Source organism: Athene cunicularia (assembly GCF_003259725.1).
Source record: "Athene cunicularia isolate RWA chromosome 27 unlocalized genomic scaffold, athCun1 chr27_part1, whole genome shotgun sequence".
In the NCBI taxonomy this organism is placed as follows: Eukaryota; Metazoa; Chordata; class Aves; order Strigiformes; family Strigidae; genus Athene; species Athene cunicularia.
Genome location: NW_020799138.1, coordinates 2,972,629 through 2,995,600, shown reverse-complemented (window position 1 = coordinate 2,995,600; position 22,972 = coordinate 2,972,629). Strand labels below are relative to the sequence as shown.

At 40.6% G+C, this 22,972-nt stretch overlaps 1 protein-coding gene across 1 annotated transcript in view; it reads left to right on the top strand.

Annotated features, from left to right (window-relative positions):
• The window catches only part of DCAF7 (DDB1 and CUL4 associated factor 7), a 17,172-nt gene extending 169 nt beyond the window's left edge, over positions 1–17,003 (top strand). The window contains exons 2-8 of the mRNA XM_026864715.1: positions 3–322; positions 6,524–6,682; positions 7,106–7,217; positions 8,300–8,418; positions 9,037–9,246; positions 9,837–9,954; positions 10,479–17,003. Of these exons, the coding sequence (XP_026720516.1) occupies positions 185–322; positions 6,524–6,682; positions 7,106–7,217; positions 8,300–8,418; positions 9,037–9,246; positions 9,837–9,954; positions 10,479–10,651 (1,029 nt within the window). The 5' untranslated portion in view covers positions 3–184 and the 3' untranslated portion in view covers positions 10,652–17,003. The remainder of the gene's footprint in view (positions 1–2; positions 323–6,523; positions 6,683–7,105; positions 7,218–8,299; positions 8,419–9,036; positions 9,247–9,836; positions 9,955–10,478) is intronic.
• Positions 17,004–22,972: the final 5,969 nt, after the last annotated feature.

Sequence of the window (22,972 nt, the reverse complement as noted above, 5' to 3'; positions counted from 1 at the left end):
GGACCCGTCCGGCCTCGCTGCGCTCCGGCCGGCCGCGCTCCTTCTCTCCCCCGGCCCGCTTCGCCACCCCGCTCCCTTCAGTCGGGCCCATCGCTCCCCTCCGAGCCCAGCCCCCGGTTCCCCCTCGGCCAAGCCCGCTGCCCCCCTCAGCCCCGCCGCTGCCTGGGGCCCCCTCGGCCGAGCCATGTCGCTGCACGGGAAGCGGAAGGAGATCTACAAATATGAGGCGCCCTGGACCGTGTACGCCATGAACTGGAGCGTCCGGCCGGACAAGCGGTTCCGTCTGGCGCTGGGAAGCTTCGTGGAGGAGTATAACAACAAGGTGGGGAGCGGCGGCCGGGGCCGGCTCTACCGGCATCGGGCGGCGGGGCTGAGGCAGAGTGAGGGGGAGGAGAGGGCCGCCCCTCTTCATCCCAGTGGTTCAGGCGGCTCCCCGCTCCCAGCCCCCGCAGGTGGTGTGGCTGGAAGGAGTCTGCCCGCCTTGCCCTCGGCGCTGGGAGCTGTGTAGAGCCTTCAGATACTCCCCTGAAGTGCAGGGTGCTGGCCTAGATTCAGGCTGGTTTACTTCCCGCGAGTCCTCAGCTGTTGGGAGACTGAGGGACTGGGGGTGGGGAGAGCCATGGGTGCTGCTGGCTGCTCCTCAGCCAAGAAGGTCCCCTAGCTTGAGCATACCTGTTTTTTTTCAGTATGAAAAGTATATAAGTTTATGGCCAGGCTAAATGTGCATCTACAGTGTGTCTGAGACTGTGTTGGAAATGTGCCGTTCTCATACTTTCTCGCTGTGTAGGACTTCGGTGTGATAACTTTTTTCATAAGTATATAAACTGCTTTCACTGATTCCTTAGTCCCTTTACTTTTCTCTGAGAACAAGGGTGTAATGAGGCATGAGATTATATCCTGAGTGTTTCCCTGCCAGATGTTAACAGAGACCCTTACATTGGTAATAGGGACTACACGTTCACCTCTTGTGCAGTCATTTCTGAATAGACTTTAATGTGCTGGTTTGGTGTGATGAATTCATGTAAATTAAAAGAGAGATGAGAAAATGGACATAGCTATAGAGCATCCTGAAATTTTGTGTGAAAAGAAAGGTTTTGCGAATACAACTTTGTGTGTTTAAAGCATGTCTACTTCTTAACTTTGTCAAGCTGTTTAATGGAGGTTGTGGAAAATAATGTCAGAAAGTTTGGTGTTGGGGATTGGGTTTTGTGCGAGGCTATAATGAGTGGGAGTGATGGTAAAGCAGGGCTGACATCTCCTCCTACAGTGGTTAAATTACTGCACTTGCATCAGTCCTAGACATGATAGTTCTGCTGAGCACTTTGTAGTTCAGCCAGTATGAGTTGGCTCTGTGTGAGCTGTCTCCTTATGCTGGTGAGCACTGCTGTGGCTCTGGGAGTACTGCTGGGGAAAGGCAGGTCCCTGAGCTTGAAAACTTTTAATTTGTTTAAAGACCAACTTGAAAATGTTTTTGTAGTCTGTACTCTGAGAAGCTAAAATAACAAGCTTGAAAATAGTTTTTTTGTTTAAAGGCAGTAGAATTGGTTCATAGGGGGTATACATTTATGTTGCGTTTACCTCCCAAGTTTGGATCATTCTCTGGGGTTGCTCTCAATTACAGTGTGATCAGGTCTGCTTTTCAGTTCAGGCTTCAAGTGTGAAGTAGTTGAGTCCACCCCTCTCTTTTCTACCCGTTATGCTCACAATTGTTGCAGACAGAAATTGTATAGGACTATGTAAATTACTGCTCTCTGTAAATATTCCCCAGGCCTTCTCTTGACCTCTGAGCTTCAGGAATAACTTTTCTGTTGACTTCAGTCACTGTAAGCAGTACATGCTATGATATCTGTGTGGTCTAAAGAGCTGGAAACTAATTGTGTGAGAACGAGATGCCAGTCTGGATGCTGCTGCTATAGAAGTAAAGATGATGTATGATTGAAAATTAAACTTGTACAATAAATGCACAATAAAACATAACCTTCACTTTACAAGCTTTTGCTGTGTCCCTGGTGCTTTAAAGAACAGGGAGAGGGGGCTGTTGTGGTTTTCTTGTTTGATGTTTTTGTAGTGCTTTCAGTACAACCTTCTACTGTAGGAAGATAGTTAAGAGAGTCGGGTAATTGCAAGTGGTGTTGTTGCTTAGAGTACTGATGTTGTCCCCTTTATTTTTGTGACCAGAACAAGCTTGGGAGTGGTGTTTATCTGCAAAGTCTTTGTGGTCTCTTACTGTGGCTCTCACAGCTTTGCTCAATCTTTTAGAAGATACTGAAACATTCAGGGAATAGCTTTGTGCTCCACACAGGGAACTGTTGGACAGATACAGTGTGCTAGGTGCACACTAGTTGTGAACTCTTTCAGCTCCAGCTTCTGTCCATGTAAGTGGTATAACTAAAGGAACAAATGGAAAGAACTGAAGTTACCTTGTTTAAGTAGTCCATAACGTTGTGCTGCAAAAGGTCTGGAGCAGTTGGTTTTATAGCCTGACTTCTGGCCTAAGCAGAAATTCAGGATTTTTACAGGGCACTTGTAAAAGCTTTGTCCTCCTGCTAATTTGCCCTTCACAGTTGAGGTGCTTTATACAGCTTCTGACATCAAAATATACTTATAGGTACAGTTGGCACTAATTAAAAGGATAATGAAAATTCATTTTCATTTCAGCTTTCTCTTTGCACTCAATTTTTAGAGGTTTCTGACAAGCTCCAGACAACATTTCTGTTCCTGATGTTGCAATGACTTGTTCCAAATAACTGACTTTCTTCATTATCTTTAATACACTTTTTAAAAAAAATCTGGAATAGCAATTCTAGCTTGCTTAAAATCTAACCAAATAGGTGAATATACCTTTTCCTTATTACTGTTCTGCTTTAGGGTTTCTTTTAAAAAGACTTAATGCACCAAATGTTTGTTGCAGCAGAAGTGTTCCCTGTAAGGGAATTACAGTGAAAGAGGAGAGATTCTTGTCTCATTTGTCTCTATGATCTTCTGTTTCTGTAGTAATTAGGAGAGCTTGAAGTACTTATGGGTTACAGATATAAAATGGCTGTTTACACCTTTGTTTCATGGGGAACTCAAAGCTATTGGCTGCCAAATCCTAATTTACTGCTGTCCCCAGTTCCCAGACTCTTCTAACCTCTGTCAACCCCCACACTAACAGGCTGTGTAGCATACCAGGAAGCTGGTTGCCAAGAACTGTTCAAACCCCAAAGGAGTTTTCTTTCAGCTTGTACACCTTTGCTGATCAAATCACTGGTACAAGAAGAGAGATTACTTGCTCCATTTGGAAGAACTAAAATTATGTGGGGTAGCATTTCCTGAACTTCTTGGAATAGGAAACTGCTGTCAGCCTTTATAACATCGTATGGATCACTGGTGTAATGGGAGGGAACGGTGGTGTTCATAAATCTCACAGTTAATGCTGTTCCGCAGGCTCCTGACTATGGCTTCGTGGATTAGGAACAGTCTGTGGAAAACATCAGGAAAGGCTGATTTTGGTATCTATCTGCAAGACAAAACTCGAGCCTGGATTAGAAAACAGTCGAGGGTGGTGCTGTGTACTGCTCAGTCCCATCTCTGGAGCAGACTGACAAGATGTGACCGTATGCTTACGGGATCACCACCTCCTCCTGAACAGTGCCTCAAATCAGAGTGGCAGGGCAGTTGTTTTACCAGAGGGTCATTTTTTTTTCTGCAAGGTTTAGAGTTACAAAGAAAAATTATTGCATGTTGAAGATTAATTGGTGCAATGAAATCTTTCTGATTATACATGACCCTAAAATAATTGTGAAATGTCGTTCTCAGTAATTACTAATTTAGATTAAAGGAATATAGTGTTTTTTTAAAAAAGTACTGTGGACTTACTTCACTGTTCCTCAAACAAGTAGTAAACTGTTACCAAATTCTGCATTGTTTAATTTTGTGTCTGTTTCTTTTGGATTATGTTGGAGAGATGTAATTTTTTTAGAAGTTAAGGAATGCTGAGTAAAGGCCATTCTTTACTTAGATGCACTGTTGCAGTTAAACCTTAAATTGATAAAGGCTTGGATTATGATAGGAAAATCCACATCCAATTTTAGCCTATCTTGATGTATTGGAAAAATAAATATTTAGCATTCCTAGCTACTGTCATACCATAATTGCAAAACTAATGGAGATTGAACACACTAGCCCTTGTTTTTGCACTGTAATGAGTTCCAGGTAGATGTAGAATGGTTTGCTTTGTGTTCAGACTGACAGTTACTTCACTGTTAGCACCACCTCAGCCTTACCTGGGCTAAGCTTCAGGCACTCCTTTGTGTAGTAGCTGGCAGCCACAAATCTTGCCTCAGTTGCAGGAGGGAAGAGACAGGGCTCTAATATAATATAATCAGCATCCTGACAATAAATCCATTCTTCTATCTCCTCATATTCAGCCTGCACAAGAGGATGAATAGAGGTGTTCTGCAATCACTGTATGTGGTCAAGTCCAAAGAGAAGAGTCATACCTTTGAATGTGCTGAGCTAGGAAAGAATAGAGCTTCTCAAGCAGTATTTTCTGCCTCTGCTCCTGTCTCAGGGCAGACCAGTGCCTCCTGCTCAGAGTTATCACAGGCTGCTGCCCCGTCTGACAATTAGAGTCAGACACCTGATCTTCAGCAGTTACCAGGAGCTCTAGTGTTACTAATGCAATTTCTGTTTTCTAACCTGGCCTGCACCTAAAAATGTCAAAAATCATAAAGATGCTGGGTTGCTATGCAGTCACTACTTTTCCTTCTGATCCGAGGAGGAGTTAAACGTGAATATGCGGTGCAGGAATATATGAATTCACACCAATGGAAGTGGGTCTTGTGCTGTTTGAGATTTACTTCTGGTTATGAGTATGTTGATTGCTTTGTGTAGACTTAATACACTTGTGTGGAGCTGAAAACAGCATAAGCAAAGGAGAAGAAATGATTAGAGGTCATTTGTCTTCTGATCCCGACCTTGCCACAAGATTTTCTATCACCAAGGACAATTTGCTTCCTTTGTAAAATCCGCTTAGTATTTCTGATCCCTAAAGGAGTTAGAAAGCTATTTGTCACTCACTTCTGAAGACTGGGAGATTCTTGACTGATTCATACTGGAGTGTAAAGTATAATAAGGAGTAGCTGTAATAAAGAGTGCAAGGCAGACAATTTTAGAGGCATACTTGGATATCTTTTGGGGTTTGTTATGGGGTGAAAAGGATGGATCTTATTGTGACACAGGGTAAGGTTTGCATTTACGAGCATCTCTGAACAGGAACATAACTGTTAGTGTTTAAGTCCCACTGAAGTATGTATTGATTTTTCTGTTATGTGGAAAATAATATGGTAGACTTCTGATTTAGATTAAATGTTTAGTTTATTAATCAAATTTCTCACCCCAGAATATTTAGGATTTTTCCAGATAAACATCTTAGAAAAAGTCCATTAAGTCATTCTTTCCAGGAGGAAGCTGCTGTGTGGAAAGTACTAGGAAGTTCCAACTGTGAGCAGCTTATAAATTAATTGTAGTGAGTTGTCCTCATAATGTTTGTGTTTGGACAGTATTTAACACAGTGGGGCTTTTCATCCTGTTTAGGTCTCGTAGTCACTGCTAGGTTAAACACATCTTCCCAGCACCATATTGTTCTCTGAACACTTTCTAACATGTCAATATTTTTCTAATAACATAATGTCTGGAACATCAAGCATTACTTCAGGTGTTGTCATGACCAAGCTATGTGGAGATAGTTTCTTGTTTGCTCTGTCTTGCATCACTCTCACAACTCAGCAAGTTAGCCCTTCCCCCTGTGATATTATTGTGCAAAAAACCTAATTTGGAATTCAGTTACCTAGAATCTTCCAGCAGACCTTTCTTGTTTTGTTTCCCCACAAAACATCTGAATAATTATGTAAATACTTTAGCTTCCCAATTCTTTAAGTTTGAATTCTGTTTTACTTTCTGACTCTGTGATGTGATTAATCTGTATCTTAATTTTGTGCAGTTGTGACAGAATGCTTTAGGTAATGCGATGCTAAAAACAGCTTGATAGCTAGCTGACGTGATCTGTCACAATCTGCAGGGTTATGGCCAAGAATTCCATGATAGGGGCTTTAATTGTGAGTGGTTGTCATGCAAACTACAGCTTGTCCTGCTCTCTGAAGACGACATTGTCAGCATCAGTTCAGTTAAAAGAGGCGTTGGAATAATGTTTGTGCAGTTTAAGTCTGTGATTTAAACTAGACTTTTTCAATGTGGAAGAGAGAAGGGTGGTCTTTTTAATCCTTTAGGATCGGATTTCAATTCATTTGAGATCATCTCTTCAAAGGAAAGCACTGTGGTGATTATGTATACTTCACTTTGCTTCCTAGCTGGGGCATGTAAGCAAAGCTTTAACGATTTCTCATTCCACTGACATGATGGTCCTTTTATATTGTCCTTGAGGTTACAGAAGATGTCCTTCTGAAATACACTTAGTCTTAATGCTTTATTTATAAATGAATATTTTGATAAAATGCTTTCTTTTAAATACGGCTTCTTACAGGTGCAGCTTGTTGGTTTGGATGAAGAGAGCTCAGAATTCATTTGCAGGAACACCTTTGATCACCCTTACCCTACCACAAAGCTGATGTGGATCCCAGACACCAAGGGGGTATATCCAGACCTGTTGGCGACCAGCGGTGACTATCTGCGAGTGTGGAGAGTGAGTAAATCCTCCATAAAAAAAGATGAACCATGATATTAATTGTGTTACATATAATAATCTCATTTTTTCACTTGAGACCAGATTTTTTTTTTAAGTGAGTTATTTTCCTTTCGGGGTCTCTTACCCTTGCTACAGTCTGGAGGTTAAGACATAAAATAAAGTCAGAGCACTTGATAATTTGTTTTCTTAACTGCAATAATGTGACTAAATATGATGACTATAGGAGAAGCAGAATTATCACGGTAGTTGCTGTTTTAATTGCCTTACTGAAGATAGAGATGGTGATTGTGTTTTCCAGAGCTTTACAATGTAAAGCTGAGAGGAAAGAAACACAGGATTAACACCTTATGTTTTGGAAGTGCAAGTGGAACAACTCATGTGAAATTGCTATTTAAGTCAGATGTTTCACTTTTTCTAAAGGTGGGTGAAACAGAGACCCGGCTGGAGTGTTTGCTGAACAATAACAAGAACTCTGATTTCTGTGCTCCACTAACATCATTTGACTGGAATGAAGTGGATCCTTACCTTCTAGGTGAGACTCATGGAATGCTACATTTTCAGCATAGAAAAGACACTTTGAATTCAGTCTGGTGAAGTCTGGGTTGTGATTGACTGCTGTGTCATTGCATGTCCACTGGTTAATCCGATAACTAACCAGTGGACATACTTCTACATCATAGAAACTGCCATTGTCTTAAGTTAAAAATAAAAAAATAATGAAAAAACAAAATAGCAGCTCATAGAGACTTTTTCACTGAAAGGTTCCTTGTCTGGTACAAGATGGGTCACTTAAGTTGGATTAGGGATATTCCTTATTTGCAGATAGGGAGTCTCAGTCTTCAGGGCTGGTGAGTTGTTGTAATGCTAAGTAATAACGTCTGTGAACTCCTGTGACTTATTTTACTTTGTTCTGGAGTGGGTGGAAAACTATGTACCACGCTTTGTCTTTGTGAACCCATTTCAGCAGCAGGAGTAGAGTCAGGAGCCCTTAATTTGGTTAGAGGAGGGGGCTGTTTTCTTCAGGTTTGATTATAGCCTGAATATACCCCCTACAGTGGGACAAATTGTGAATCCAAGATGACTGATGCAGCAGAGGTTTGTTTCCCAGAAGAGTAGAGCCACATTCAGGGGGATTTGCCCAGAGATTATTAGTGATAATATATCTTAATAATTATTTACTACATGATTTATTTTTTGTGTGTTGCATCTCATCTCTTAAGAGCTTTACTGCTAGCCGCACCTGCAGTCCACAGAAACAATCGATTAATAATAATATGCTGTTGCAACACTCTGAATTTTGGTTTTGACATGCGCATGAGACTTACAGAATGGGAAAGTTCATCTCAGAGTTGCATCAGGCTTCTGAATACATTGAAGTAGACATGAGCTGTTTATACTTTATTCCTGTGTGGAAGACTATTCCTGCAGCTAAAAGGTTTGGGTCATTTAAATGCATGGTAGATTGTTGTCTGTCTGACATTCTCGATTTTAATTGTATGCTGTTCTTGAGGCTATTTTGATCTGTAGATGCGGGGGGATATTACATGAATCCAGTAAGTGATTAAATAATTTATGAGAATATTGATTTTTCCAACAGAAGTATTTTTGTTTCAGGTACCTCTAGTATTGACACAACCTGCACTATTTGGGGTCTGGAGACAGGACAGGTTCTGGGAAGAGTAAATCTGGTCTCTGGCCATGTGAAGACCCAGCTTATTGCGCATGACAAAGAGGTGATGGCTTTTTTTGATTGTTTACATTGCAGATTTTTTTTAAGCTGTAGAAAAGGAACAGAACTTTCCCGGTTTTCCCCCTTTTTCTTGAAAAATCTAATGATCCAAAAAGACAACTTATCTAAGATACAGTTATGAGTACCAAACTAATTAAGACTATACTACTGGCTATTCAGACTACTCTTGTTTACTCATCATAGAATCTGGATTTGAGAATATGCTTTTTTACTAGATTATGCTCCAGAATGTTTTAGAACAATGAGATAAAACATCAAACTGGAATTGGAAGCAACTGCATATCAAAGGCAATAAATAACTTGCAAGATTATTTTGTTTAACATAGTATTACTTTTCAGTAATTAATATAAAAAAATATGAGTTAGGGAAATTGATATTGTTCTGTTTCAGTGAATGGCCTAGAATGACAACCATTTTAAGCTTTTTTCCCCCCTCCTTTTGGCAAGTATAATAACTAAAAACTTGCTAGGAACATCAAGTATTTGACAGACTGTCGCAACTAGATCTGCTACCCATACGTAAAGTCCATTTTGCTGTGAATCAGGAGGCAGTGTGCTCACTAAAACTAAGGTTGTGTTTTTCTGTCGTGTCACTGAGCAGGTGTATGACATAGCGTTTAGCCGTGCAGGTGGTGGGAGAGATATGTTCGCTTCAGTTGGTGCAGACGGCTCGGTGAGGATGTTCGATCTCCGTCATCTGGAACACAGCACCATAATTTATGAAGACCCACAGCACCATCCATTGCTGCGTCTCTGCTGGAATAAGCAGGATCCCAACTATCTGGCTACAATGGCCATGGACGGCATGGAGGTAAGGTGGCAGCTCATCTTCTGTAGGTGCTAGTGGTTGGGATTTTTTTGGAAGGTGGTTTGGAAGTAATTAGTAGTGAGTTCTTTAAGGGGTCAGTGTCAGTACCTGAACTGGAGTATAATTAAGGACCAATTCTTAGTGCACTAACTTCAGCAGGAATTCAAGTTTATAATGCCATAGTTACTTCTTGAAGATATCTGTGGCTCGTATATATTTCAGCTGTTTAAGAGGGGTCTGTGAACCTGCAGGGCAATAGTTTTCACATAAAATCTTAACCTCAAGTGTTTCAGTCACCTTGTTCTTTCTCGGTTCAGCGCACAAGGTGCTGTATCTTAGTTTGTCACTTGTGCCACTTCAGGGAAGCATAATTTGTTTGCCCTTGTTGCATAACTCCCAAGCCCTCCCTGTGAGGTCTGACTCCTTTCGAGACACGTTAACCAGCTAGAAGCTATTCTTTAAGAAGAGTTTTTGCTTGCCAAACACATCCTTTAGGAAAGGGCTGTATTTATAGCCTTGGCTCAAAATACTCAGTTCTCTGAAGAAACAAATTAAAAAATGCAAGTTATCAATTTAGTTTTTTGTTTCTGAAGGTTGTAATTCTAGATGTCAGAGTTCCCTGCACCCCTGTTGCCAGGTTAAACAACCACAGAGCGTGTGTAAATGGAATTGCTTGGGCACCTCATTCTTCCTGCCACATTTGTACAGCAGGTAAGTGTGATCCATCCCTGTCCAGCTGCCCTGGTGAATCTCTGAGTCTTGCACTGCATTTGCAAAATTTACACTCTCAAAAAGTTTGTGCAGTTCTCTACCCATCTTTTGCTAAAGAATACCTGCAGTTGGAAGCCCTTTATTAATGACTTGCCTAAAATTTTATGGAATTGGCACCTACTGGAGCTGACTGTGTGCAAGTAGTGAGCCCAGTGCCCAAACTGTGCATCTGCTTTAGCTAAACTATATTATTTTAATGCTCATTTTTTTGCAATCTAGTTCTTAAATGTTTTCAACTGATGTGAGTTCCACTGATCATTTGTTTTTCAACTCTGGTCTGGATAATGTATAATGAGCCAAGCTTACTCTTTTGGAGCATAGTTGTATTATCTCTGACTTGAATACCGATTGGGGACTGCAACAGCCATATCCTATATAGTTTCTTGAACTATACACCTTCAGTATCACGTATGGAGATCTCGTTATACTTTGATTCTATTCCTGATTCTCTCTTCTGTTTGCAGCGGATGACCATCAGGCTCTCATCTGGGATATCCAGCAAATGCCTCGTGCCATTGAGGACCCTATCTTGGCCTATACAGCAGAGGGAGAAATCAACAATGTACAGTGGGCATCAACTCAGCCAGACTGGATAGCTATCTGCTACAACAACTGCCTGGAGATTTTGAGAGTGTAACATTACTGCTTCATGCCACATTGAGGCAGGGCTGTATAATTTCCCCTCCCCTCTAAAGTAAGAACAACACGAGTCAAGTGGCCAGTATCTTTTGTTGCTTTGCATCTACTGTTACAAGAAACTGTTACAAGAATCAATGGCAGGTGTCTCCTGTCTCTCCAAGACTCTAAAATGCAGAGACATGCTGAGCCTCTTGGACCTTCTGGGTTCTGGTTTTCTTTTTTTTTTTTCCTCAGTTAAAGTTCTGTATATTTGTTTGTTGACTGTATTAATAAGCTTGCAGGCTTTTAAGTTGCTGCATATGTCCATGTGTTTGTCAGCCAGCTGAGGCAGCACATCAACTAGTTTAATAAATGCAGGTGCAAAACAAGGTGGGGAAAAAGACATTGATGTTAACAGCCACCTTGGCAGGAATCTTATCATTCCTGTTGTTGCTGCCTCTAAACTGTTTAAACATTTGTATGTTTTTTATATATTGGGCTAACTTTCTATTGAGTAAGGTTTTTTCCCTAATTCTTACTTTTGATATGTGATCCACTTCCATATGCCCAAAGCAGGATCTGTTCATTGACACAAATCACAGTAACACTGCAGGCTGCCTGACAGTAAAGGCCTGCCAGAATTAACTGTTGCCTTGGCTCTCTATACCTGGTTACCTGGGCAGAATTTTCTGGTGCTGTGAAGTACAAGTACTTGTTGCACAATTTCCTTACACTTTTCTGATGCTAGAGGCAGTTGTTACTTTGGTAGGCCTTATTTTTAAATTATAACTGAATTCATGTGAATCCTGCAGTTGTGTTAGCTAACAGAATGGTAATAGGTTTCAGAAAGAAGATACGTGCATGACTAAAGCTCCCAGGAGGTAAATGACTCCTGAAAAAATGTGATTTGTAATGGACTTGGGATTGATGCTTCCAATCAAATGATTTCCCCTCGGAAGACTTAGTATCTAAACCAAAATAAAATGGTTTCACACTTTGTAGCTTGCTTGATTGGCAAATAATATGAGCAAGATTTTGTGGTTAGCCGGCACCTTGGAGCTTTTTTGTATTTGGCCAGTGTTCCTGGGAGTTCTTGAAAGGAGTGCAAAGCAATCTTTTTTCCGAAGTGTATTTGCTTTGTGCTGTCAGGTCTTGTTGAATGAGCGAGATGAGTTGAAAAAGCTGGTCTGCTGTCCAAATGAAAACTGTTTCTCTGAAAGAAATGATTCCCTGATGTAATGCACAACGATGGGTTTAAAAGGAAAGAAGCCATGCCATAGAGGCTAAGGTTTGGCACTTGTCGTCCTCGTATCTTTTAGGGATGTGCCCAAGGGCTTCTGTTTCTGTTTTGAATAGTGGATTGCTCTGCAGTAATACTTTTCAATCAAAGCTGAGTGGATTAGGCAAGATAAAAATCTTTGTTGATAACATAGCTGCTCGCATGAATGCTCCACAGTACTCTCCCAATGAAGACATGACAACCGTAGCTGGTCTGTAAGGGTATACCAGCTGAGTTTTGATGTAAATGTCAGAAACTATCAAAATTGTCTTTCCACCTAATGAGTATTCACCTGCAACTGAAGGCAGCATTATAAAGAGTAGGACACTGGCAAACTTGAATCTTGTCAGTTTATGCAGGAAAGGCAAGTTGGGAGAAGTGATTGCTGTGAAAAAGTGAAGCTGACACTGAAAATGCTGTCAAATGCAGAACAGAATTTGAAAAGTTTTGTCATTCTGGACATGCAGAAATATTCTTCTACAGGCTGCTTCTCAACATGGAGCTCAGAAAAGCACTGCCTTATGAATTTGATAGGAATTCATTAGGGACATCTTTATTCCATCATCCCTTTTCATATCGGAGAATCAAGAGACTCTAACACAGTTCAAGTTCATGTTTTGTCAATGACATTCCATGTTCAGTTGTGGGATTTTTGACAGAAAGCTTGATTTGACTTGAAGGTCAATTTTTCTTATTAGCAGCCATGCTGAGAGTAGCGTGTTCCACGGACAGATTTGATCTAGATGTCAGAACAGTGTTAGCCAAACAATTAGGTTATCACTTTTTACCAATAGCACTTCATCTAAAACTGGAAGATACTGGTTCAGAATGAAGTGAAAATTAGGATTTTCTTAGCAGAAGCATATAATGGCATTCACAGCTTTAGATACTGGTATAAAAATACGTACACAGGCTTGTCATGTACTGTTTAATTACAAACAGTAGGCATAATATGCTGTGTTACTAAGAGGGAACTACGTGTAATATTAATACTTTCTGTAGTCCCCTTTATGCTTTAGTCTCACTCTTGTATAGATGGCATGAGTAAAAGATGAATGCATCCATTGCTTAGCTTAAAAATGCATCTTCTGCAACTGCAGAATTGTGCTTTAAAAAAAGACATAGTTTAGTTGAAAGTGAAGTCACTAAAAGACTCTATAGGCTATACTAAATGGCAAATGCAGTTTATTCCTAGAGGAATATAATCTGTTATGATAAAATGATGAGAAGAGAGCCTGTGTAGAGACTAATAGTCTGAATAGCCAGGTAGCTTTTGCGACTGTTGGAAAACAATCCTGATACGAACCTGACGAGGATCCAGTGTCAGTTCTTTCATCTGTAAAGCTGCTTGAAGTTAATTTGTGGAATAGGGTGCTCATTCCAAACTCGTCAAAGACAAGTGAAGGAATCATCTAGGCCCCAGTGGTTTCTAAGTAAAGCCTATATCCTGTTTGTTTATCCAGTTGGGGTACCTTCTGGATCCACAGCATATTGCTTTGGGCATAAACCATTGTTATTCTTCATATGAAATTACATTTTAAAATCACTAGAGGCTGTTTTGGAACAAGGAAATGCTACTTAAAATAGCTTCTTTTCAAAGAAGACACTTTAAAGGTTAATGACTGAAAAGACATGAAAATCCTCATGGGTGAGATGTTCTGTAGTGCAAACGGCACTTCCATGTAGGGAGGGAAGTGAGAGACGTTGGTGCCCTTTTGCCAGCACCTGCTCTGCTGACACAGTGTCAGGGAGCTAACTGTCTACTTGCTGGTTCGAGTTTATTTGTGAGATATAATAAAACCCTGAGACTTGTCACTGTAGCCTGTGAATCAGAAGATACAGTTTATCATGTTTCACCTGCTTAACATTCAATTATGTTGGGTGTAAAGCCTCCATAAGAGTATTTTTTCCCGAAGTTTACAAAAGTAAATACTTTGATATTTGATTTCAATTATTTTGTGCTTGCTGCACAAGCAGAGGATGCAAAGCAACTGTTTTCAAATGCCTCATATCCTTTGAGTATAAAGTAACATTAAGGAAAAAGTGAGCATCAGTGAGGTTAGCAAAGCAGAAAATCACATGTTGGTACAGGCAAGACTGATTCCAGGACAAATATTTTTTTCTGACAAGTAGTTCTATATCACTTCTCCAGTCAATTAATTCAAGATACTAAGCTATTTAGTTGTTATGTTCCGTTTAAACTAAGCTTTCCATAGATTCCTGCTATTACATGGACAACCTGTTGTGAGTATATTGGCTCTCAACCAGGAGATCTTGATCATGTAAAACTCATTAGTGAGGTGAAAACCTGCAGAAAACAAGTTGGATGTTGAATTAGTGTGTAACAATGCCAACTCTGTTAATTGTCTAAATGAAATGGGCTATGGTAGGTTGCAGCTATGGGACTTGTACTTCTGTATGCAGGGAATTTAAAAAGACAAGGATTTGAGTGCTTTGACAATCTATTTAGAAAGAAAACACAGTGGTTTTAAAGAATGGTATGAAAGGAGACTGATAATACAGGTTGTTCCTTATGGAACCTTGAAATGTACTTAACGGGGGAGGCATTGCCTCTCATAAGTCAAAGTTAATGATCCTTTCAAAACTTAGCTGTAATTATTCTCCTGAATGTTCTGGATAATAGTAAAAAGATCTATTTTTGCCTGGTGTTGCAATGAAAAAGCTGCATCAGTTTCAACTGTAGATCACTGCCTGCCAGAGACTAGGTGAGGGGAGGAGTCTCATATATTGGAATTCACAGATGCTCTTGTGCTTGTTTTAAATGTAAATGAAGAAAGCTGAGTGTGTCTGTTTTGTTCTCTTGCAGATGGCACTTTAACAAGTATATTTTTGGTAAGATTAGGAAGGAGAGTCATCTTTTCCTTAGCCCTTTTATGGTAGGCGTTTGTTTGTCTTTTGTGTAAAATGTTAAATACAGCAGTCACCGAAATCTTAAGCTGGCTATAGTTGTCAGTATCTAGTGGACCTTCATCTGTTCCTACTGAACACCAAAAACATGAGCCCTTGACAATACTGTTAACGTCAAACTGAAGCTCTGTATTCTGAGTCTGACGTAATCTTGCAAGGCCAACCCAAGTAGGGTAGTGCTGCTTGTCACCCAGAGAGCCCCTTTGTGTAGGAATTAACGGTGTTTGGGAATCCTCTTTTCTACCATCTGAACACGGTGGCAGTAGTGGCAGGTTGGTTGTGTAAAGATGTAGCTGGATTCTTTGGACAGCTTATTTTTGTTGTAGGAAAAATGCAGCTGCTGTCTGTAAATTCACACAACCTAAATTCTCAAAATTGTCAAAACACCACTAATGTAAGGAACTGACTCTTTCAGTACCCACTGGAAAGGGTGAATGGCAGCAAGGGTGAGCTCTTGGCTCAATAGATTGCACGGTTACGGTTCCATCAAAGTACTGAAGGTTTTAGTCTTCCCACTACTGCTTAGCAAAATGGTCCTACCACCTCCCATCCACGCTTTGTTATCCTGTCAGTTAACACAAGTTCTCCCTGATAACGTATTTCCTGATTTCTACTGTCAGACCAATATTCCAGAGCAGGCCTGTATTTCTTGTATAGTGGACATCAAAAGGATGTGTCCAAAGTCATTTCTGGAATAGGCAAGGTACTGTCAACTATGTTCCTGTTTCTCTTGATCTTTGCAGAGAATCCACGGAATTAATTATATGTGGCACTTAAAGAGCACTTTCTTGTGCTTGCTTAGAGATGCAGCTGTATTCCCCCTGCTTACCTGAGAAGAGTCAGAAATGTCTCATTCTCAAGGATATTGAGAGGAGTTTAGCATACCCCTCCTTTTTTTTTTTTTTTTTATTTTAGGAAGAGATCTCCAGAACTTCTGATAAGCACCTTTCACCAGCACTAAAAAACAGTAATTAAAAATGCAACTAAATACTAATCACTGAACTCTCATCTAGTGATTCATGGCAGGCTCCAGAGGCAAAGGCACTTGTGAGACTGGCTTGCTGCTGCCTGATTTCAGATGGTAACTCTGTCTGCCATATCTCAGTGGCCTTTTGTGCAGCCTCCAACACTCAGTATCAAGCTAGAATTTCCATAATTGTAACATTTTTTTAAAGAAATTATATGTGGCTTCCATCAAGTTTATTTCTTTCCAGAGAATCTAATAAAATGAAGAAATAAGCTATTTACTGAAAAAATACTGTGTCCCTGAGTATCTGTAAGCCCACGTTCCAGAGCTCATCCCTTGGAGTTTGCTTTCCTGTCTGCAAGACGTGCGACTCTCAAGCCCCCTCTGTTAGAGATGAGGATCGGTCTGTCGAATCTGAACAAAGGCAGAAATGCAAGAACCAGTGAATGAAAGAGTCCTAGTACAGCTGAGAAGCGATGTGTTGCTTTTTTTGACAACCTGGTAAATATGAATTATGAAATCTACTATTTAAAAGGAACCTTTTTTTAAACTTGGGTTGCTAGCAGTATAAAATGTAATTTAAATCTGTTGCGCCGAAGCATTTTCGTTACCAATAGTCAAGTAGATGTTTACTTTTATGTGTGTTTTCCCTTCTGCTCTTCCCATTCACAGTCCCGTTGTGGTAATTTCCTGAAGGTGTAATCTTTGTAGCATGATTGTACAAACATCCATATGAGATTCCTGACTTCTTGTTCTCACTAAAATATGTTAAAGCAATAGTAGTTTTACTTCTGTCCTTCTTTTCTCCACCTTCCGTATTGAGATTTGCAACTTCGCTACTATACTGTCCTAGAGGAGTCCTAGTATCCTGCTATTCAACAGACATATGTTGTTGACATGGATAACTGCAGTGTCCCTATATTCCTTTATTTTTATGGAGAAAATACAAAAGGTTTTGTTACAATGGATTTTAACACCTGAATCATGGAACCATATTGTTGAAACTGTAAATTTTAAGGCAATTTTCTGAAATCGCTTGAAAGTGGAATGTTGCATCCTTTTATTCTATTTCCTGCTTCCTATGTAGTTTTATTCAGATTTTTTAACCTTCTTTCTAAGTTTCAGCCTCCTGTGTATTAGGTACAGTATTTTCTGCCTTTCATACTTTGTAATAAAAATGGAACATTTGTAGATTGACTGCAGTTCACTGTGTGGTCAGTTAAAAACTGGTACCTCTGGGGGTGAGCAGGGAACTACTTCAAATAGGCTTCATCTATCCTGTGTGAAAGGGAGGGCGATTGCTTTATCTTGTCTCTGCAAAACTGGTGAAGTGTATTAACCTCTCATACTACTGTTACCCAAACAAACTTCACAATTCTAGCAACTCACAAGTTACTCCAAATAATTACATTAGTAGGAACCCAATGACAACAGAACTTGGTTAATTTTAAAATACACCCAGATTTTACTTAAATCAAGCTGCCTGCATGGCCCCTGTATACTAATGTTGTTAGTGCTTGTTTTCCACCGTTTCTGCATAGTGCTTGTTCCCTACACAACAAATGGTAATTATCTGCCTGCATGTTTTCAGTTTTTAAGATGAGGAGAAGAGGGATTTTTCTTTTTAAATTCAAATAATTGGTCTCTAAGGCTTTTTGAATACAGGCAAATTGAAGACAAAGCAATTAGGCACTTATTTAGCTTCCAAGTCTCTCCTGTGTATGGGTGACCTCTGTTAAAGGGTGTTTTCTTCACAGGCACAGTCACTGGTGGTGTTGCTGGAACTAGGACTGAGAGGGGAATAGGGTGGCAGAACTTGAAAATTTGTTTTTACCTTAGATCTTGGTGAGCCAGACTGACTTCAGTATTTAGATTAACTCTAGTTCAACTAAACTGTTGTCTGACAACACCAGATTCCTTTCTAAATCTTTTGTGTACTGGCTTTGAAATAAAAGCTTACTAAGCTTTGTGACCACAGTGGAAAGAGTTGCTTGTAAAGATGCTACAGTGGTTTTAAGCTATATAAGGGCTTTGTTCTAGTAATCCATATTTGGAAAAGATGCTTTCCTTCTAAGACTTGTTTGTCTTTTACCCTAGAAATGTATTAACATCCTCCTGATTTTTTTTTTTTCCTTGGATCTGTGCTTTGGAATTTACCAAAGAAACTTTCTCAGTTTCCACTCTGATGGAAGAAAGCCACTTCTGCAAATTGAAGTTGCTAGTACAAAAAGTCAGGATAGATAGGAGAAACGGATTGCCTGTCAGTGTGGGAAAACAAGTGCCATAAAGTTCTGTAGAGGAATATGGGCAGAAAAAGAGACAAAGAAATGTTCTTGGCCTCTTGCTTGACATCTGGCGGGGCTGACTTGATTGTTCTGTGACTCTGAGAAAGTCACTTCTCTGATACCAGTTGTAAGTGAAAAGCACATAATTAATCACTAAACCGTAAGTGGCTTAAAAATATTTGAAAATGAAAGAAATCCTCCACGGTAGCAGAATGTACTACCCATAGGTGTAGAGAGAAAGTAGTCTCTGCGATGATTTGAAGCCCTGACACTTGTAAGAAGCATTTAATCTTGTGCTTTTTCATTAGTAATGCTCTATAAACAGTCCAGACGGCCAGCTCAGCAAGAAGCAATGATCTAAAAGCATATAATATTTTTAACAGCCTTCCTCCTCTTCCTTCTCTTCTGGTTTTGCCCGCTCCACGAGCAGAATGGTTCCTATTTTTTAAGCAGACAGCTTCAGAGCCCCCTCTACTGGAGTGCTGTCAGCAGCAGGAGAGGCACGGTCCTGCTGCAGAGCAGGACAGGTACGCAGCTGCCCTGCAGGGGCTGGGAAAAGGGCACTCCAGGCATGCTTTAAGGAGTTTCAAGTGGTTGATGTATTCTGCTGGAGTGGAGGTGAGCTGAGGTAAGGTTTGGCTGATATATATTCTGCCACGCTACCCTGAAGTTGGGTAATGATGTTAGTTTTCCATTAACTTTGTTTTCAAAGCTGAGAAAGTGTTAGCAGAATTGGAACTGCCTGGAATCAGTGAGATAACTCTTCTCTCAGATCTGCAGTAAAGAGTGCAGAACACTTTCATGCATCCTTTAAAGATTTGCAGGGTTTCTCCTCCTCCGCACCTTCAATTTTATTTCTTCTCACTGCTCCTATTCAGTGACTCTGGCTGACTCTGGCTGTGGAGTCTGAGATGTAGAATAAGGAAGTTTTGGCATGGAACAAGGCTCAGCCTGGAGACTGCTCAGCTCCCCAGGAAGGATGTGTCTACCTAAACAAGAAGGGAAGCAGGAAGGAAAGAAGAAATAGTACATCTGATAGCAAGCAGAAGAGGCTCTTTGAGTCAGACAGGTATGCTTCAGAAAATGGAAATACTACCAAAATAGAAAATAAGTTGATGGCATAGTGATTAAGAGACTGGAAAAAGATGCCAGGAGTTAAATCCCAAAGGTCTACTCCAGACTTCCTGTGTAACTTTTAACAAGTCACTGGCTCTTTGTGCAGTGCCCTTTAATCCCTAAAATAGGGATTACATTTCCTTTTCTTGCTTCATGCTGCGTGATGGCATTAAACAATTAGGCCTCTATAAAGTTCCTTTCAAACAAATGGGCTAACTATAAACATAGTAGCTCCTGGAGAGTCTTGTTGAATATCTTTACTGATGATTTTACATTAAATGGCCTTGAACGATCTGAATAGCTCTAAGTTGAAGAATTAAGTATGTTTTGTAGTTGCTATTTACAGGAATGAAGCTTCTCTTCTGGAAAGCCACAGCTTTGAAAGGATGTGGGCAGTTTGGGTGGAAAACCACATAGTATTAGCTTGTACCATAGTGTTATTGGTAAAACAAATTCGTATGCACAAAACTAGCATAGCATTAAGTAGACAGTAAAGGTCAAAAGAGGAATTATCACTTTTTTTTTTTTCCTCAAGTTATACAAAATAGGGGCATCTATTTTGGTAGAAACTTTGTTTCTGGTTCAGGAAGGGTGTACCAGCTTGTCTAAGAAGGAAAAAAGGCAAGGGCGGTCTACAGTAGTCAAAAAAGGGCCTAATGGCACTTGCACATAGATAGTGTTGTGATAATGTCTGTGAAATGAGAATAGAACCACAAATCAACAGATAAAAGTTGCTGGTTTAGACATTAGGCTTGCTAGGTGGGTGAAGTGATGAACTGTTAAGGACAAAACATTCTATTTTCAATTTGACAAAAGGGGGGGGGGGAAAAAACAACCTTTAGTGAAATCCAGACATCCTGGGCAGTTGAAGATGGAAAGAGTGAGTTTTACCGAGGTGCCTATCTCCTACCATCTGCTGGGAATTCCTGGCTCGCTGTCACAAGCTGCAACTAGCTAGTCTAGTATCTTTTAGGTTTAAGTAAACCAGGTTTCTACATGAAGGACATGCAGTCGGTTTCATTTAACAGGACTTCAACTGAGAATTTTATGTGCAAACATGTAAGTACTGGAAGACAGACAAAAATACCAAATGGTAAGGTGACAGTGGAGTGTTTTGACATCAGGGCTGGTGCAGTGGGGAATTAATACTGAATTTCTCCAGTTCTGGTCCCAAGAGTAATCCTGCTAAAGCCTTTTTATAATTATCTTGGCACAAAAAGCAAGCGTGATAATTAAATTTGGTGATGAACAAAAGTGGGAGGCTTCAATAATACAAGGGAACTAGAATATCTTAGAGAATTGATGACTTTGAAGAGTGAGAAATAGAAATGAGATGAAATGTAGCAGCAGAAAGTGCAAGGCTGTGAATTTAGGGGCAAGGAGAAATTTGTGAAGGATGCTGAGAGTTCTTCTTGGAAATTAGTGAGGAAAGGAAGCTGGGATTTAGTAGTTGATAAAGGATAGTGATGAGCCACTGTGAAGCTGTGAAAAAGCAGATAGAAAAGTTGGTCCAAGGGCAGTGTTGATGCTGTCAAACAAGAGAGAAATTCAAATTGCAACAGGGGCAAAAAAGGCTACCAGGAAGATACCACAAATACAAAGCTTGTATTATGAAGAGAGAGTGGCTTACTCATCTATTACGGTGAAGCCTGAAAGGAGATATGATTATCTTCTTGATGTATTTAGAGAGAAAATACTAGGGAAGAGGAAAGGATTATTTAAGTAAAAGGATAATCTTGACATGAAAACAAATGGCTCTAAGCTGGGCATGAAAATGGGATAGAACAGACAGAAAAGCTGGAAACACTTTTCTACCATCAGAGCAGTAAGATGGGAGGGACTGAAAAAAAAAAAAAAAAAAAAAAAAAGACAAGTCTAAACACTAACAGCATCAGTCTAGTTTTAAAATGGGAACTTCAAGGTGGAATCTGTGGAAGTCATCTAGTCCAGCCTTCTGTTCAAAGCAGGCTAGCTTCAAAGTTAGATTTTTGGCTTTGTCCACAGCTTCTTGCTCAAGAGGCCGGATCTGTTGATCTAAGCATTCCTCTACAGATTTGTGTGTCTACCTAGTATGACGTTGTGTGATCTTTTTATTTTTCCATCTAGACAGTTAAATAAATTAATGGTACCACAGATATTATTGCCATGCTTTGGCTAAACCCTAATTTTCTCCTGCTGAGATTTAGATTCCTGCATTTGCCCACCTTTTTGAGAAATTTCCAGTCTAGTTTTCTTCTTTGTGTATGCAGTTGATATCTCTTTGACATCGCTGATGTGTTGCTTTCGAGCAAAACCACTTAAAAAACAATGCACTTGCTTCTAGACTTTTACCAGATTGAAAAGCAGCTGCTAAAACATCTGATCAAGGTGGGTTTCCGAGCAGCAGGGTGTACAAAAGGGCTGTGCTACTTCTTAAAAAAACCAAAACCCCTCTGCTGTCCCTTTTGTGGAGAAGACACTATAAAAATATCATCCTGCAGACAGAATGGAACCAGAAGCTGGGAAAAGAGCAGCTGAAAAGCCTGGATGTCACTTTAAAAGGTATGATTTAATTTAAACATGATTTATGAACTTTAAATAGGATTCCTGGGTTAGATTGGATGATCATAGTAATCCCTCGTTGCCCTAAAATCTGTGAAAATCTGTTGTGTGATGTGTTTTGTTCTGGGGCTTTTCCCCCTCAAAGTTGTTTATATTTAGGGTCATTGGTGAGCTTTTTAGCAAGAATGTGTTCTGCTTGTGATCTGGGTGTTCAAGTTGACTTGACAAACCAAAAGGCTAAAGCTGAAAAAAAAAAAAATTTCATCAAGTGTCTCATATCAAGTGAGTGAATGCAGCAGGTCAGCAGTTCCACTTCTAACAACAAAACCACTTTCTCATTAAGATAAACTCCTAAATGAAAGGGGAGGAAGTGCTGAACTTTAAATGTGCTAGGCTAGAGTTCACTCCTACAGGTTGGATCCAGAACTGTACTTTCAGGGTGAGTAACTTTAACAGATGTAGTATGTCATTACAGCACATAGAAACATCGTTGGTTATGGAGAAAATGAAATAGTGGTTTTGAAGGCTTAAAAAGCAGAAGAGCTGTTTGTTCTGTTACTTTGACATTTGTCACTTACTGCAATCCATGGGGAACTGTGGGGGACCTGTGATGGCCTGGGGACATAGTGAAGGTGGGGTGGCAATAGGATCTTTTGTTAGGACAGCTACATCTCTTCCCACAGATTGGCTGGTGATGCTTTGGGTAACTGTCTCCCACTTTTCCTTTGAAAGCAAAAGAATCCTGCTTTCAGCATCTTTTTAACACTCTTGAGCTGGTTTTCTTTGTTTTTTTTTTTTTCCCCCTTCTTTAAAAGGTGCTTTTCAAGCAACAGTTAAACTCATTGCCGAGATCTATACTAATGAGTAGAGAGTCCACGTGCACGGGACACGTTCCCTCCTCCCGGACAGTTTGTCCAACCCAAAATAGTGGCTACAGGGAGACCTGGATTTGGGGCCTGCGAGAGGCGGATGCTTGGGACCAGGCCTGGAGGGACAAGCCGGGGGGAGGCGCCTGGTGCGGGGCGGTGGGTGGCGTGAGGCTGGTTCCTGCCCGCTCGCAGGACGGGACCCGCTCCCCGCGGCATCGGGCGGGCTCTAGGACCCAGCCAGGCGGGGCCGCGGAGCCGTCCGTCAGCATGATTGGCAGCTCTCAGGAGGCGTGGTCTGGGATGTCCCCGCCTGGTGGCGGGAGAGGGGGTGGGCCCAGCCCGCGAGAGGAACGGG